Source organism: Amphimedon queenslandica, unplaced genomic scaffold (assembly GCF_000090795.2).
Source record: "Amphimedon queenslandica unplaced genomic scaffold, v1.1 AMPQUscaffold_13080, whole genome shotgun sequence".
Taxonomy (NCBI): domain Eukaryota; kingdom Metazoa; phylum Porifera; class Demospongiae; order Haplosclerida; family Niphatidae; genus Amphimedon; species Amphimedon queenslandica.
In genome coordinates this window covers 3,042-18,938 of record NW_003546684.1, presented here as the reverse complement: position 1 = coordinate 18,938, position 15,897 = coordinate 3,042, and the positions used below count along the sequence as shown (strand labels likewise).

The 15,897-nt window shown below is 36.3% G+C and overlaps 3 protein-coding genes and 1 long non-coding RNA gene across 11 annotated transcripts; 2 read left to right on the top strand and 2 right to left on the bottom strand.

The window, feature by feature from the left end:
- Positions 1 to 62: 62 nt before the first annotated feature.
- On the bottom strand, positions 63 to 4,013 carry LOC100640509 (major surface-labeled trophozoite antigen 417-like). The gene is made up of 15 exons (XM_003389378.3): positions 3,838 to 4,013; positions 3,697 to 3,738; positions 3,502 to 3,637; positions 3,107 to 3,195; positions 2,936 to 3,050; positions 2,427 to 2,515; positions 2,318 to 2,381; positions 1,630 to 1,712; positions 1,454 to 1,514; positions 1,292 to 1,374; positions 860 to 972; positions 580 to 690; positions 479 to 530; positions 314 to 365; positions 63 to 258 (listed from the first exon to the last, which is right to left on the bottom strand). The coding sequence occupies exons 1-15, from the start codon at positions 3,926 to 3,928 to the stop codon at positions 138 to 140; spliced, it is 1,302 nt and encodes a 433-aa protein (XP_003389426.1). The 5' UTR covers positions 3,929 to 4,013; the 3' UTR covers positions 63 to 137.
- Positions 4,014 to 4,222: 209 nt separating this feature from the next.
- Positions 4,223 to 10,838, bottom strand: LOC105314167 (etoposide-induced protein 2.4 homolog). 3 transcript variants are annotated; one of them, XM_020001362.1, is made up of 10 exons: positions 10,681 to 10,838; positions 10,512 to 10,572; positions 10,375 to 10,441; positions 10,085 to 10,215; positions 9,979 to 10,037; positions 5,785 to 5,854; positions 5,582 to 5,687; positions 5,345 to 5,504; positions 5,226 to 5,297; positions 4,223 to 4,483 (listed from the first exon to the last, which is right to left on the bottom strand). In XM_020001362.1, exons 1-10 carry the CDS (start codon positions 10,812 to 10,814, stop codon positions 4,390 to 4,392), a joined length of 954 nt encoding a protein of 317 aa, XP_019856921.1. In that variant the 5' UTR covers positions 10,815 to 10,838; the 3' UTR covers positions 4,223 to 4,389. The 3 variants fall into 3 exon arrangements, with proteins under 3 accessions (XP_019856921.1, XP_019856920.1, XP_019856922.1); XM_020001361.1 differs by lacking the exons at positions 9,979 to 10,037; positions 10,085 to 10,215 and adding exons at positions 5,898 to 5,956; positions 6,006 to 6,136 and having other exon boundaries at positions 10,681 to 10,836; XM_020001363.1 differs by lacking the exons at positions 9,979 to 10,037; positions 10,085 to 10,215; positions 10,375 to 10,441; positions 10,512 to 10,572; positions 10,681 to 10,838 and adding exons at positions 5,898 to 5,956; positions 6,006 to 6,136; positions 6,296 to 6,362; positions 6,440 to 6,500; positions 6,581 to 6,772 and having other exon boundaries at positions 4,228 to 4,483.
- A 69-nt stretch (positions 10,839 to 10,907) lies between these two features.
- LOC105314163 (protein asteroid homolog 1-like) lies at positions 10,908 to 11,750 on the top strand. Its single transcript, XM_011408158.1, has one exon. It carries the CDS (start codon positions 10,908 to 10,910, stop codon positions 11,748 to 11,750), a length of 843 nt encoding a protein of 280 aa, XP_011406460.1.
- A 1,019-nt stretch (positions 11,751 to 12,769) lies between these two features.
- LOC109585339 (uncharacterized) lies at positions 12,770 to 15,627 on the top strand. 6 transcript variants are annotated; one of them, XR_002186433.1, is made up of 7 exons: positions 12,770 to 13,020; positions 14,554 to 14,634; positions 14,676 to 14,769; positions 14,889 to 14,945; positions 15,007 to 15,107; positions 15,368 to 15,433; positions 15,485 to 15,627. It is a non-coding gene; the product is annotated as an uncharacterized LOC109585339 (long non-coding RNA). The 6 variants fall into 6 exon arrangements; XR_002186435.1 differs by lacking the exon at positions 14,554 to 14,634; XR_002186432.1 differs by lacking the exon at positions 12,770 to 13,020 and having other exon boundaries at positions 14,317 to 14,634.
- The last annotated feature ends 270 nt before the right edge of the window (positions 15,628 to 15,897 follow it).

The window sequence follows — 15,897 nt, the reverse complement described above, 5'->3', positions numbered from 1 at the left end:
AAGAGGGGTGTGCACGTGCCTCTTGTTGCTTATGAATAATTAATGAAGCATCATCAGGCATGTAAGTGAGAGAAAGAACATTAAAAATAATTTTAATAATAAAAATTTGGAACACAAAAAAATATACATGATTCTAGTTAGTAGCCTTCGTAAATCCTTGGTGTACTGTCTCTACTGTCGCTTCTATGTAACATCCCTTTTTTGCTTGGTGAGACCAGAGGCATCTTCTCCACAGGCATGCTCCTTCTGCTTGGCTTCCTATAAATTTAAAATAATGATTAACTTGGTTTTGAAAGATGAAAAAAGGTCTTACCATATGTTTTTATACAGTACAGCAATAACAATTGCTAGTATGCCAATAAAAACTAGAAAGAAATTATAGAAAGAAAGTGTAAAAATAGGGCAGCTGCAACTATTGATGTTTGTAAGATACACTTGGGTATTAATAAAGATATAAAAATATTAGGATAGTACTCACCGGCAATACCAATTGATACAAGCACCCAAAACCAGACAGTTGGATTGCAAACCTACTCACACAGAAATACAATCATCGATACAGCCATTACAATTACTTACAGTGTGATCATCATCTACTGAAAACAAAGCAGTGAGGCAATGACTAGGATCAACAGAGCCTGCAGGACAGAATTGAGTCCCGTTGCATTTTATTGGTTTACTGGATGGATTCTATGGAACAAAGATATGACATATACAGATGTACATATAGAATAGGTAACATACATGTATATGCTAAGAATAATAATTAAAGCAAACACCTAATACTAACAATATATACAACGTAAATAAATAGATATGTCTATAATTTGCACATGTACACATGCTGTGTTTAACCTACAGGGCAGTAGTGTCCAGCAGGACATAGAGTGCAATTATTTTGAGCTGAGAGTAACTGATAATATCCAGAGGCACAGAGCGAGCAGTTTACCATTGAAGAGTTTTTAAAGTAACCTAATGGCAAATGCATGTACATATATAAGGCATTACATATTAGGTGTGAATACTAGACTTAGTACATACCGTATCGTGCTTTATTTTGGCGGCACTTTATTTTTGGTGATTTTGCTGTAAAATTGTAATTGGCGGTTTTTAATTTGGCGATTTTTGTGTACACGTGCATTACTGAGCATGCGCATTAATGATTGACAGTTTTAATATTGGTGATTCTGCTTGCAGACCGCCAGTCGCCAAAATAAAATTCTGCCAAATTAAAGCGTTATACGGTATGTATCTACACCTGGCTATGTATCTATAAAGTATATTTAGGTACCTGGTTTGCAAGACCGGCAGTTCATAGGATCTTCAGGTTCGTAACCAATTGAACAACTTTCACAAGAGGAACAACCTAATTCACTGGAGGAGACAAAGCAGTACAATAAAAATTTATTATTACATTAGTATATTTTATAGAACTTATATAAGTTTAACTTACTTGCATATTTTACCATCAGGGCAGTCTCTACATGTGCCCCATCCTCTCTCCGCATACTTTCCTAAAGAGAAAAAGAGAAATTAGAAGAGAGAGAGAGTAAGAGAGAGGAACCAACACATCATTGATAAAAGGCAGTTAAAAGTCTTTTTAGTATAATAATTAAATGTGTACTTTACCTGGCTGGCATGAGCTACAGTTTTCACCAATTTTTGAGACAGTTCCTGGATCACAAGGCCAACAATTCACACAACTGGTCTCACTGTTAAAAAATAATTGTAAAAGTAGATACCGTATGGTCTGATAGAATACCGTAGGTCGGGATATATTCGCGGCTGCAATTATTCGCGGTCATAAAAAAAATCAATTAAAAACCATGGAAACCGAGGTGTTATTTTAATTGAAAACGGCGCGATAGTGAAGAAAAGCACCTTGCTGCAGTGTTCTTGAGCTGTTGTCCTTCTTGTGTCACTAAGCCTTGGGCTCTTTGGAGCTGCTTTACCGGTTCTTTTCAGAACTAGTGCCTCGCCGTATTTTAGGATTCTCCACCCATTCTAGTTAGTGTTTATTGACTTGGGCGTGGTTTATTATCACCACCACGCGGACCAGCAACAATTTGCAGCAAAGAGGCTGAAAGAGCTCTGAGGTAGCGGTCCATACAAGAAGTTAACAGATAGAGAAGGACTCGCTATTGGTGAATGGCTCCACTATAGCTGCTAAAGAACAGATGAATAGCTGAACACTAAACACGTGGTCTTAATTGTCATAGCAACGCTCTAACAGTTTCCATGGTTTTTAATTGAATTTTTTATGACCGCGAATAATTGCAGCCGCGAATATATCCCGACCTACGGTATCTTAGCTCACTTGCAAACACTCCCTGTAGCACAAGGAAGACAGAGTCGACTTCCAGTGACATTGGCAAAAGTTCCTACAATTTAATGATATGTTTTGTGAATGCAAGTATGTTGTATACCCTTGTCACACTCTAGGCAATCCGTTTGACCGATTTCATCTTGATAATGACCAGTGCTACAGTTATTGCATTGACCACAGCCACCATTCCTATTGAGAGAAAGAGAGAGAGAGTATAGTAAATTACAAATTTAACAACACTAAGCATAATTTGTTTGGAGCTGCTAAAATCGCATGCATAAATATCTACTAACATTCTGAAGTATGTAAGGCTCATTCTAAAGGCCAAATCAATAGCAATACATGCAATGCATTGATAGCTATACTCAGTAACTGATTATTATACAATAGTATACACTGATAGATAGGCTTTGGCACAATCCTACTCAACTATGTTTAAAATAACTGTTGAGATGGAAAGGAATGATAAAAGTTCAAGCCTATTTATGTACACATGAACAAACATACAAGCACACAAACATATGTTTAGTTATAAATCTAATGCAAGTGACACATGATTTATACTGCCACTCACACAAAAACTGGCCAAAAACATGTACATGTACTCACTTGCAGATAGTTCCAACTGGACACGGCTTACATTCAGCTTGACCTCTCAATGTTTGGTTATGTCCTTCAGGACAAGCTGTACACCCTGTATTATTAATACCAGCAGCAAAAGATCCTATTAGTATTGAATAAATGAATAAATAGAACAGGCTCTTATTATTCAAGTTTTACCAGGTTCACAATGAATGCATTGTGATTGACCGGTTTCGTTTGTGAATGATCCTGGATCACAAGCTTGACATTTTGTAAGACCAGGAACACTATAGTAATAATATTAATATGCAACATAATAAATAGTTTAAAGGGATAGGCTTTAAGCTTTCTAGCAGCAAGAAAACATAAAAATACCGTCTAAAAACTTCTCTAGAAGCATTAGAAGGTAGAGAGAACCTCTATAAGTCTTAATAAGAATCCAGCTATGCATGCAAGGTGGTGAAAACACTGAATTATAGGAATATTTTTATACTTAGCACTCTTGTATGAGCATGCGAGCAATGCTATTCAATACAATAAGTGCTTTAGAAAATGCTAATATACACTGAGAATCAATAGCATGTCTATATTACCCAGCAAAGTATCCTTTATCACACAGTTTGCAACTCTCCTGTCCTTCCTGATCACTGTACTGTCCTTTGGGACAATCCGTGCATGCATCAGTACCATTGCATTGACCTGTTTTACACTCCTTGCAGCCATCAGTAGCTATAGTTAAGAGAGGAGGGGATATATATAAGTAAGATTGTGGGTATTAAAGATAGTACTTGTGTCAGCATATGTTCCAGCAGGACAGTCGACGCATTCTTCTACAAAAGAGAAAATAACGAGTGTACGTAACAATTAGAGCTTGAATGGTATCCATGCAAGCCATTCAAGTCAAGATGAGAGGGAGGAGGCTCTCTTACCTATGTCGTTCTCATCCAGGGAAGTGGATCCTCCCCAAAAGCAAGACAGCACTACCAGCAGTGCTACAAGGACGTGATGTCTGTATTGCATGTCTCGCTGGAGGAGAAAAGAGAGGCTAGCCAGGCTCCTCTATCATGCAAATGGTCACGCCTTTATGAAGACCTTGTAAGGCAAAGCAAGGTAGTCACATGCAGTCCAATGAATATGATCAGAATCTGAATAGATTTAGACCATAATTTTCATTACTGTGGTAAAAGAAATTATTCCTTAAACATCAAACAATCCTGTATTAAGAATGAATCAGAAAAAATCCTTAGCTTTAATGCTATTATACATATGCAGAAAGTTTGAGCTCATTTTGAAGCTGATATTCTAAACAAATTTCTGAGTTAAACTTGCAAGTTTTTTAGTCCAAATTGATTTTTGAAATAGACTTTAATAGATACACATACAGTGAATGCAATAATGTATTATATATTATTATAAAAGTAATGATAATGATACACACATACAACTCAAGAACACATGCATTGGAGCAAAGTCTCAATCTCTCAGTGTAATGATGAAGAAGGAGATGGAAGGAGCAGGCTGAAAGCTTTGTTACACGTCAAGCGAGATAGTTTGAAAACGGGGAGACGATAAAAACTAAATAAATAATAATAATAGTTAATACATGTACATACATACATGTACATACATACAGGGTTACCCACTAAGTGAGCTAAACAGCATTAGCTTCATGAGCTGACAAGCACTACAATATAGTACGTACATGGCATTTGGAGCAACTTTAAAAAGTCATAAAAAATCCAAATTTGATTGGAATCACCTCAAACTTTCTATACAGCATAAGTACATGTATATGTATCAGAAAACATTATAAAAATTGAGAATTCTCTACTTGACATTTTTGGCAAAATTTGGCCGACGCCCCTGTACTATAGTACAGGGACTTTGACCCAATTTTGGAACAACTTTAAAAATTCATTAAAAAATCCGAATTTGATTGGAATCAGCTCAAACTTTCTACACAACATAAGAACTTGTATATGTATCAGAAAATGTTATAAAAATTGAGAATTCTCTACTTAACATTTTTGGCAAAATTTGGCCGACGCCCCTGTACTATAGTACAGGGACTTTGACCCAATTTTGGAACAACTTTAAAAATTCATAAAAAATCTAAATTTGATCGGAATCAGCTCAAACTTTCTACACAACATAAAAACATGTATATGCATCAGAAAACATAATAAAAATTGCAAATTCTGTCCTAGCCATTTTTGACAAAAAATACCCGTTTGACCAAATTTTTGAGTAACTTCAGAATCATCTGACAAGAAGTTGCATGAGCACCTACATGTACATGTATAATACCAGCACTTACTTTATTTGTGGAGCAGAGCAACTAAATGATGCCAGTATCATAAGTGGAAAAGCCAAAGCAAAGACGCATGTACTACAAAAGAGAAAACTGATCTATTTTAAAGTTCAAACTCTCCTTACCCTAGTACAGTATTTCCCACTGTGTGTCTTAACACTTCTTGGCTGCCCCCAAAAGGAGAGAGAAGAGGAGCAGAAGTGATGAGTGAGAGGACAAGACCAAATCCAAGGAAATATGGCCACTGGAGCTCAATGTAACTCAGCCTCTTCTGTACAGTAATACCTTTCAAGAGTGCAGAGTAGTTAATAATGTATATGGAACTTAGAGTAGTAATAATGTATATCCAACTGTGCTAATACCTTGATAGAACCACTTGTACTCAAAGCTGTACAGTGAATAGAGGAATGACATGTGAATTAATGATAGGGCTGAGCCCCCAACTGGTAAGAAGTTTACTGCCGTTGACTACATGGGGAGATGGATGAAATAAAGGATCAATGTATGAAATAATAAATGACATAAAGAATGAGTGTATCTTTGACTGCAAGGAGAGGGTGTATACTTGTATTGTGAAGACTATTTCTATAGCCATTGCATAAAGGAGATCGGTAATCATTAATTTGAAATTCCACCTGCAAGTTATAATTGTAAGGAATCTCTTGATTAACTTCTCACCTTGATGGCTTCTTCTTAAGTGATTTCGCTGCTTGATCATTTGCCTCAATTGCAATCTCCTAAATAGAAAAAAGAAGGACTTTCTTTATTTAAAAAATCGTGCCATACCCTGAACCATATGCTGTTTATTGGAGTACAAATGAGGAACATTGGTAACATCCATAGACCAGTGAATGTGTAAGACAGCAACGACTCCAACCAAGACAACTGCTCAGAAGTTAAATCCTTACCAAAGAGACCTAGAAAAGAAAAGAAAAATAAAATAGAAGAGAGGAAGATCAGTAAGTGTTTCTTTAATATTTTGGCAATTTTCCAGTTGCCAAATCAATTGCTTCTAAATTGATTAATAATTAATAATACTACAGAATTTCCCTTTCCTCTGTCTCCCTTACTCTTACCTAATGTCCAGCTGGTCAGTAGCAATACTACTGGCAGAACAACATGTTCAAACAAGAGTATACTTGACTAATAAGAATAAAGGAAGAGAGAGAGGGGGAGAAGGGGAGGGTGAGTGGTTACGTCATGATTACTTGATCACTCACAGCTAGAATGAATCCGTTTAATATGAATGATAGGCCCACTTTGCTTCTTATTTTACTATTCCTAATAGCAAGCAACCCCAAAATATAAAGTACAACCACAATACTGATTAATTCACACTTTATAACTAGTCTATTTCTCACTTGTAAACTATGCTTAAGGCAAATACACAGCCTAGTATCACGTCTTTTATCCCACGGAGAAAAGATAATACTCCTTCAAAGAACAGAGTAGAAAGAGAAGTAGAGAAACTTCTTTCATCTTCAGACATTGTTGTTGACTGAAGATGTGGGCGTGCATGAAGGCGTTGTCTTATTGCAGTTTAGATCTATATTGCATCATGATTGTGATTGCATGGTTTTAAAATTCTTTACAATAGATAGCTGGTTATCTGGGTGATTAATCTAATTGTTTTTCTTGCTGTGCTGTACTGCCACCCCTTCATACCATAGTCCATCTTTGGTGGTGTAATAAATCTGCTGCAAAGTCATACTGTCAAGTCATCCGTTTGCAAAGAGATCTGGAAGTTAAAATGGGCATTAGAGGCTTTAAAACTTACATGCTCAACTCCTACAATTGGAAAGAGATAGGCAAAGATGCTCCGCAGCTAAGTGGACCACTGGTGATAGATGCAATGGGTATCTGCTACTGCCTTTACGATGACATCGACTGGAAACATGGCGGACAATACAAAGAGCTTGAGCAAAAATGCATCGATTTGGTTACAAACCTGCGCAAATCCAATATAGAACCAATTTTTGTATTTGATGGTGTGGACTACAAAGGGGAAAAAGGGGCAACTCTGGTAAAAAGGAAAAAGGATGGTATAGAGAAAATTTCTTCTTACCTTTTGACTGGTCGCATTACCGACTCTTCTTGTCTACCAATTTTTGCTAGGCTAGTAATGTCAGAGGCAATAAGAGAAATGAATGTTCCTTTTATTGTTGCCGATGGAGATTCAGATAGTTTGACTGCATCTATAGCTAATTATCATGGATGTCCAGTTCTCTCCAATGATTCTGATTTTTTCGTATTCAACGTTGAAGGTGGCTACATACCTTTTGAGTCGTTTGATTGTAAGCATCACATTACTGGGCAGATTTACTACTGGACTGATTTCGTTTCAACTTTTCGTGACCCCGATATTGTTTATCTCATACCTGCTCTTGCTAGCAATGATTTTATTTCTGAAAGTGTACAGCAGGATGTAATGGCAGCAATTAACCCAAGATCATTTTCAAGCATTTTTGCAACAAGAGGGAGGTTTAGCCGTGCAAGACGAACAAGTGGGAGCAGTAACAAAATATTTGATGTCGTGAATTATATCCGTTCATTTTCGTCGGTGGAGGAATTCTTCTTGTCTTGTCCCTGCAAGGCTGAAAGTGAAGCAGTCATTAGAGAAAACTTTCACAAGGCAAAAGAAATGTACACCATTGATAAAATAAGCATGGAAGATGCTATGAAGAGCACAGTACTTGAAACAGCCATTGGGACACCACTACCTTCATGGATACTTGAGCAATATCGTGCTGGATGCTTCTCAACCTCAGTGCTAGATCCAATGATTCTCAATGAATGTATGCTACCAACTACTGTAGATAATCCCTGGAAAAATTCCTCTATGAAAATTGGTGTACCTTTAAGACAACACTTGTATGGTTTATTAAAACCTTACCTAAAGGAACAAAAAATTAAAGAAGGAATGCGTGTTGGCCGTAATGACATGAGATATATTTCTGTTGGGCCAGCGAGATTGGAGGACTGTCAAAGTTCAGATCTTTGTGGTATATTTGGAGTCTCGCCTGATGAATTAGACCAGTTTGAAGATAAATGGAAGCTGGTTGCACTGTCCTTGCATTACTGGAGCAGGAATGCTGAGGGCCTTACTCAGCAACACATTGATGCTCTTCTCTTTTGTTTTGTAATTTGTTCAAGTGAGGAAGGAAGAGATGCAGGAAGAGATGTCATAAGTGAGTCTAACACAACAAGGTCAAGACAGTTTACTGATCATCAGCTTGACTGCCTACACTCTTTTTCAATGTGGCAATGTGTATACTACGAGGCAATGAAACTGAATGACTTCCTCAAGCGTCCTCTTGACTTTACTTCTCCAGTTATGTTTGATGGTAAAATCTGCATGTTTTGTGCTTGCTTGGGAGAAATAGAATTTGATGGCATCAAAGCAAGCATGATGGTAACTGGATCTCCTTTAGAGTGTCTCTACAAAAATTTAATGAATGTGTGCAAGTTGCCGCAAAGTACACAATAACTAACTAACATTATTTTTTACTTCATAAATAATACTTATTATAGAGTACATAATACATTTAGATATCATAATTATTATTCTTGTTGTGTAATCTTTCTTAAAATAATTAAATTTCATGATGAACATGAAGTCAACAGTTTAAGGCGTGGCTTGTTGAAGGGTGTGGCTGATCTGCATTTTTGAAATTCAAGCACATCATGGGTATTTGGGGCCTTACAACCTACATTAAAAAGAATTACAAATGGAAAGAGATAGGAAAAGATCCTCCACTAACAGGCCCTTTGCTGATAGACGCCATGAGCTGCTGTTACTCTCTTTATGACGGGATAGACTGGAAATATGGCGGCCAGTACGAAGAGCTTGATCAGAAATGTAGGGCTTTCTTGACCAACCTAAAAGAATCCGGTATAGAGCCTATTCTTGTGTTTGATGGTGTGGATTACGAAGGAGAGAAAGGCCCAGTTATCCTAAAGAGGAGAAAGGAGACAGCAGAATGCGTTTCGTCCTGCCTTTTGTATGGTAGTTATCCTAAAGATGGTCGTTCATGTTTGCCAGCCTTTGCTAAAGTAGTCTTTATGGAGGTACTAAAAGAATTTAGGATTCCCTTTATTGTTGCTGATGGAGATGCAGATAATTTGACTGCGTCCATAGCAAACTTTTATGGCTACCCGGTCCTCTCTAGTGATTCCGATTATTACATTTTCAATGTTAAAGGCGGTTACATGCCTTTTGAGTACTTCTATTGGGAGTCAAAACCAATATATGGAAAAATTTACCATTCAAGCAATTTTTCTGCAACATTCCGTGACCCTGAGATTATTTACCTGATACCGGCACTGATTGGCAATGATTTCCTTAAGTCTCCAGAAATAAGACGAGATGTGATTACCTCAGTCATTGATGGAGGGGCAGAGGCAGAGGCAGGAGGTAGGAGAGGTCATACTATTTATAGCGATGAATTGGTTGCTTGCATTGCTTCTTTCTCATCAGTTGAGGAATTCCTCTCCTACCTCTCTAGCTCCTGCAAGTCAGAGCAAGTGATGGCTATCAGAGAAAACTTTGACAAGGCAAAAGAAATGTACAGCATTGATAAAATAAGCATAGATGATGCCAGAAAGAGCACAGAGTTAAAGACAGCCAATGGGACACCACTGCCTTCATGAATACTCGAGCAATATCGTGAGAGGATATCATAGAGGATATCGGTAATCATTAATTTGAAATTCCACCTGCAAGTTATAATTGTAAGGAATCTCTTGATTAACTTCTCACCTTGATGGCTTCTTCTTAAGTGATTTCGCTGCTTGATCATTTGCTTCAATTGCAATCTCCTAAATAGAAAAAAAGGACTTTCTTTATTAAAAAAATCATGTCATACCCTGAACCATATGCTGTATATTGGAGTACAAATGAGGAACATTGGTAACATCCATAGACCAGTGAAAGTGTAAGAGAGCAACGACTCCAACCAAGACAACTGCTCAGAAGTTAAATCCTTACCAAAAAAACCTATAAAAGAAAAGAAAGATAAAATAGAAGATAGGAAAATCAGTTAGTGTTTCTTTAATATTTTGGCAATTCTCCAGTTGCCAAATCAATTGCTTCCAAATTGATTAATTATCAATAATACTACAGAATGTCTCTTTCCTCTGTCTCCCTTACTTTTACCTAATGTCCAGCTGGTCAGTAGCAATACTACCGGTAAAACAACATGTTCAAACAAGAGTATACTTGACTATAAAAAATTAAGGAAGAGGGAGAAGGGGGAGGGTGAGTGGTTACGTCATGATTACTTGATCACTCACAGCTAGAATGAATCCATTTAATATGAATGATAGGCCCACTTTGCTTCTTATTTTACTATTCCTAATAGAAGGGACCCCAAAACATGTAAAATCCATGGTAGGTAAAATTATAATACTACTCATTATTAATCCTGATTAATTCACACTTTATAACTAGTTTATTTCTCACTTATAAACAATGCTCAAGGCAAATACACAGCCTAGTATCACGTCTTTGATCCCACGAAGAAAAGACAGTATTCCTTCAAAGAACAGAGTAGAAAGAGAAGCAGAGAAATGCATTTCATCGTTAGAGTTCGACATTATTTTTTAAATGGGCGTGGGTGTTAAAATTAAGGGTAGAGGGTGTGGCTAGGATTAATTTTTGTAAAATTAGGTAAAAGAAAGAGGGGCGAAATGGGCATCAGAGACTTTCAAAGTTATATGCTCAAATCCGGTAATTTGACGCAAATAGGTAGAGGTATTCAGGGGCCACTATTAATAGATGGAATGGCTGCTTGCTACCGTCTTTACAGGGAACTCGACTGGAAAAATGGAGGGCAGTATAAAGAGCTGGAGCATAAATGTATTGATTTCGTTACAAACCTGCGCAAATCCAATATAGAACCGATTTTCGTATTTGATGGTGTGGACTACAAAGGGGAAAAGAAGCAGACTCTAGTAAGGAGAAGAATGACTGTGGACAAAATTTCATCTTACCTACTGACTGACTGCATTTCTGACTGCTCTTGCATACCAATTTTTGCTAGAATAGTAATGTCAGAGGTATTAAGACAAATGAAAGTTCCCTTTATCGTTGCTGATGGAGATGCAGATAGTTTGACTGCATCTATAGCTAATTATTATAAATGTCCAGTTCTTTCCAATGATTCTGATTTTTTCTTATACAACGTTGAAGGTGGCTACATACCTTTTCAATCGTTCGATTGTACTAAGTGTTGCATTACTGGAAACATTTACAACTGGACTGATTTCGCTTCAATTTTTCGTAACCCTGATATTGTTTACCTCATACCTGCCCTTGCTAGCAATGATTTTATTTCTGAAAGTGTAGAGCATGATGTAATGGCAGTAATCAACAAAGGATCATCGTCGAGCATTTTTGCAACAAGAGGGAGGTTTGGCCGTGCGAGACGAACAAGTGGGAGCAGTAACAGGATATTTGATGTGGTAGATTATATTCGTTCATCTTCATCGGTGGAAGAATTCTTCTTGTCATGTTCCTTCAAGGCTGCATGAAAGTGTAGCAATCATTCGAGAAAACTTTCACAAGGCAAAAGAAATGTACACGGTTGATGCAATAAGCATGGAAGATGCTATGAAGAACACAGAACTGGAAACAGCCACCGGGACACCATTGCCTTCATGGATACTTGAGCAATATCGTGCTGGATGCTTCTCAACCTCAGTGCTAGATCCAATGATTCTAAACAAATGCATATGGCTACCAGCTACCATAGATAATCCTAAAAAAGAATCATCAATGAAGATTGGTTTACCTCTAAGGAGGCACTTGTATGGCTTATTAAAACCTTATCTAAAGGAACAAAAAGTTAAAGAAATAATGCGTGTTGGCAATGACATGCAACATATTTCTGTTGGGCCAATCAAATTGGAGCATCAAGGTCTAGATCAATTTGAGACGCTTTGTTATATATTTGAAGTCTTACCTGATGAATTGGGCCAGTTTGAAGATAAATGGAAGCTGGTTGCACTGTCCTTGCATTACTGGAGCAGGAATGCTGAGGACCTTACTTGGCAACAGATTGATTCTCTTCTCTTTTGTTTTGTAATTTGTTCAAGTGAGGAAGGAAGGTACATAGCAAGAGAGTTGATTCACCAGTGTCATTTTCAGGGTAAAAGACAGTTTACTGATCACCAGCTTGACAACCTCCACTCTTTCTCAATGTGGCAATGTGTGTACTATGAGGCAATGAAACTGAATGACTTCCTCAAACGTCCGCTTGATTTTACTTCTCCTGCTGTTATGTTTGATGGTAAAGTCTGCATGCTTTGTGCTGGCTTGAAAGAATCAGAATTTGACAAGGTACGTATGATGGTAACCGGATCTCCTTTAAAGAGTCTCTACAAAAATTTAATGAATGTGTGCAAGTTGCCGCAAAGTACACAATAACTAACTAACATTATTTTTTACTTCATAAAAAATTAGTACATAATACATTTAGATATCATAATTATTATTCTTGTGTAATCTTTCTTAAAATAATTAAATTTCATGATGAACATGAAGTCACACCCGGTTAGCGCATTATTCCTGGATAGTTGTCCGGAGTTAGGTGTAACTGTTCCTGGAAACTATCCATAGGGATAGACACTATGAATAATAAGTAGTTTAGCTTAATTAATGATTAATGAATAAGGGGGAGGGATGTCAAGGAGCTATGGAGGCTCACTCAGGAGCTCGCTCAGGAGGCTGAAAGCCTGAAACATCAAGAAAGGCAGCTCAGTGGATCATGGTTTTTTAAATCACGAAGTCGATGGAGTACTGGTTAGTATCTAGTAGGCTTACATGTATATAAACATTATCCAGTAGTCAATTACTGAATATATACATATATACATAATCCATTACTATTAGTCGAGCTATTAGTACTTATGGTTGCTGTACAAGTTGCAGCCAGTATTTAACTGTTCATTTGATATTGTTCCTTAGTCCTTGTCCATGCATATTATGTTTTTACAGTTGAAATAATAATAATAATAATAATAATTATTATTATTATTATTATTATTATTATTATTATTATTATTATTATTATTATTATTATTATTATTATTGCAGTAAAGCATATTACTGTTACTATTACAATAAGCCATTGTTATTAATAAAAAAATAATGTTGTAATTTAAGTGGTTTTAAGGTGTCTGTGCATTGGATTTTTTTGCCGGCATGAAGTTTTTTAGAAAGGCATCAGTCATCGGGCACAGGATGAAAAGCCTCTGCATTGATTAGTTGTTTCCAGCTATACTTGTTGTTGTCACTCATAGCATATTGCTATACATGTAATACCAGTCTGTGTTGTATTATGGGAATTACATTATACTGAATTACTTCCTGATGTTCACAAAAACTCTTGCTTTTACTATTATGCTACTTTACTTAGTACCCTGTAATCATTACTATTGCCCCAGGGTGTTGTGTCTGTGCACCATATGGTTTGTGTCTGTGTGCATAAGATTTACAAGCAGCCATCAATCATGCAGTCTAAGCTAACTTGCAATGTGGTATTATAATAATCCTTATAGCTGTTTATGCATCTTGTAATAGTATACTGAATAATACGCAATCTTGACATGTACGTGTGTTGTTAATAAGTACTTAAGGGTGGAAATATTGAATGTTGTTTTACCAGCACAATATCTCATTTTGATATCACAATAATTACTAATAATTGTGTTCATCAAAGCTGTTACAATAACAATGATCCTTTGTAATGGTTCCTAGCCTAGAAAATTCAACACAGTACATGTAACTTAGTCTAAATTAGTAGTGGTACCTTTTACATCACACTTGTGCTAAGGGTTACGATATTTGATTACATGTACCACTCACATGTATAGCCTAGAAATGATTATATTCTGTTAGCTACAATATTATCATGATAGTTACTAAATACCTTAGAGTGACTTTTAATTGCGGGTACTAAATTTTTGCGATTTTAGCCCAAGGTAGATTTTGCTGGTATTAAAAATTGCGATTAAGTAATTATTACTAATAGTTATATGGCATCATGATGTCATTATTAATAATTGCGCGTATTAATAATTGCGATTTTTAACCCAAACGCAAAATTCGCAATTAATAGTACCCGCATTTAAAAGTAACCTTAAGGTACTGATATATTGCCCATCCTTATTGGTACTGCATTTCTCTATTCTCATCGTTGTGTTCCTTGACCCCTATTCTTGTATATCTTAATTTGTCTCGTATTGACATTTCTTCCTCTCTTTTGCCTTCTCTCCTCCTAGTATGTGTACATGTACATCTAACTTTTGCTCTTTCTCTTTTCTTCCTATATAGGATTCTCCTATCTCTTATGTTCTTTGTCTTCTTGTGTATAATACAGTTCCTTACTGATACTATAAGCTTGTGTTAACACATGTACATCAATGTCATGTTTTTTATATTATTTATTATTATAGTACATTTTTGAATCACAGACACATTGCGTGTCAAGAATCAAGATTCCATTTCCGGCAAAAGATGTGGGAGCAGAACTATCCTAACAACATGATGGTAAGACACAATTCACAATACAGTGCATGTTTTATTCAGTGCATGTACACATGTACAGTAAATGAGAGATAGTGAGTGTCCTTTGGTCAGTAATAATTGATGTATCATTTATTGTACAGGAGAATGGAATTAAGACAAAATGCTAAGAATATTCAGAGCATGTCCAATTTAAACAAGTACAATGTTTAAACATCAAAATTACTTAACATTACCATCTCTTTTATCTCTCTCTTTTAGTGCCGTTAACTACTCATAATCAATAAACAGTTTGTTCCATGGACATTAACTTATTACTTAGAGAAAATGATGTGTTGAGATTAATATGCACTAATGCAATGGTAAGTGGTATGTTGTGTACATGTACATGTATTTGAGTCAATTGATTACTGAGTAACTGTAATGGTAATTGTCACAGGCCTATGTCACTGACTATACATGTATTCTTCATTATGTCTCACATAAACCCATTAACAATGACATTGCCTTCTGAGCACAGATGGCAATACAGTTACCATTGCCATTACTATTACCTTTGTAATAACAATTCAGTGCTGTACACCTTCCTCTCTTTCCTCTTTTTGTTTCTCTATCTCTTTAGTGTCACCATTTTCTTGATGCATCAAGCTTAGGAGATACTGAGGTCATCAATGAGTCTTGCATTCAAGTGAGGTCAATTATACATTTTCCCTATTTACATTTCTTTTCATGTTTATAGGCTTGCTGTCTTTCAAAATTAGGACACTGTACATAAACTTGCATTTTTGTGTTCTTTTTATAATGTTGTAATTGTTTTTGTTACCTAAAATAACTATTCTTTAATACTATAATGCGATAGCAGTCCATGAACTGATGCCACAATGCTAGAAAAGCCAAAAGCTGTCTAGGCAAAGTTGTTCTTCACTTGATCCAGGGATGAGAAATTTACCTATTGGCTCATTGTAGTTGGATAATGGTAATATTTTTTAAAAGTCTGTTAGCAGTGCAATTCCGATTGTTGTCTGGTATCAGCAGGTAGGTATGCAAATTTACTTTTTTTGAAAAATAAAAGTATTAAATTTGAATGAACAACTACAGAGATAATCAGCTAAACATACTTTCTGCATACTTAATGAGGGGGTGGGACTGAAG

Coding starts and splice junctions, on each gene's coding strand:
- LOC105314167 (XM_020001362.1), bottom strand. CDS start 10,814: ATGTCGAACTCTAACGATGAAATGCATTTCTCTGCTTCTCTTTCTACT. Junction 10,573..10,680: donor GCCTTGAGCATTGTTTATAA/GTGAGAAATAAA, acceptor CCCTTCTATTAG/GAATAGTAAAATAAGAAGCA. Junction 5,855..9,978: donor CTTAAGAAGAAGCCATCAAG/GTGAGAAGTTAA, acceptor TATAACTTGCAG/GTGGAATTTCAAATTAATGA.
- LOC100640509 (XM_003389378.3), bottom strand. CDS start 3,928: ATGCAATACAGACATCACGTCCTTGTAGCACTGCTGGTAGTGCTGTCT. Junction 2,382..2,426: donor TTGCCTAGAGTGTGACAAGG/GTATACAACATA, acceptor ATTAAATTGTAG/GAACTTTTGCCAATGTCACT. Junction 366..478: donor TGTATCAATTGGTATTGCCG/GTGAGTACTATC, acceptor ATTTCTTTCTAG/TTTTTATTGGCATACTAGCA.
- LOC105314163 (XM_011408158.1), top strand. CDS start 10,908: ATGGGCATCAGAGACTTTCAAAGTTATATGCTCAAATCCGGTAATTTG.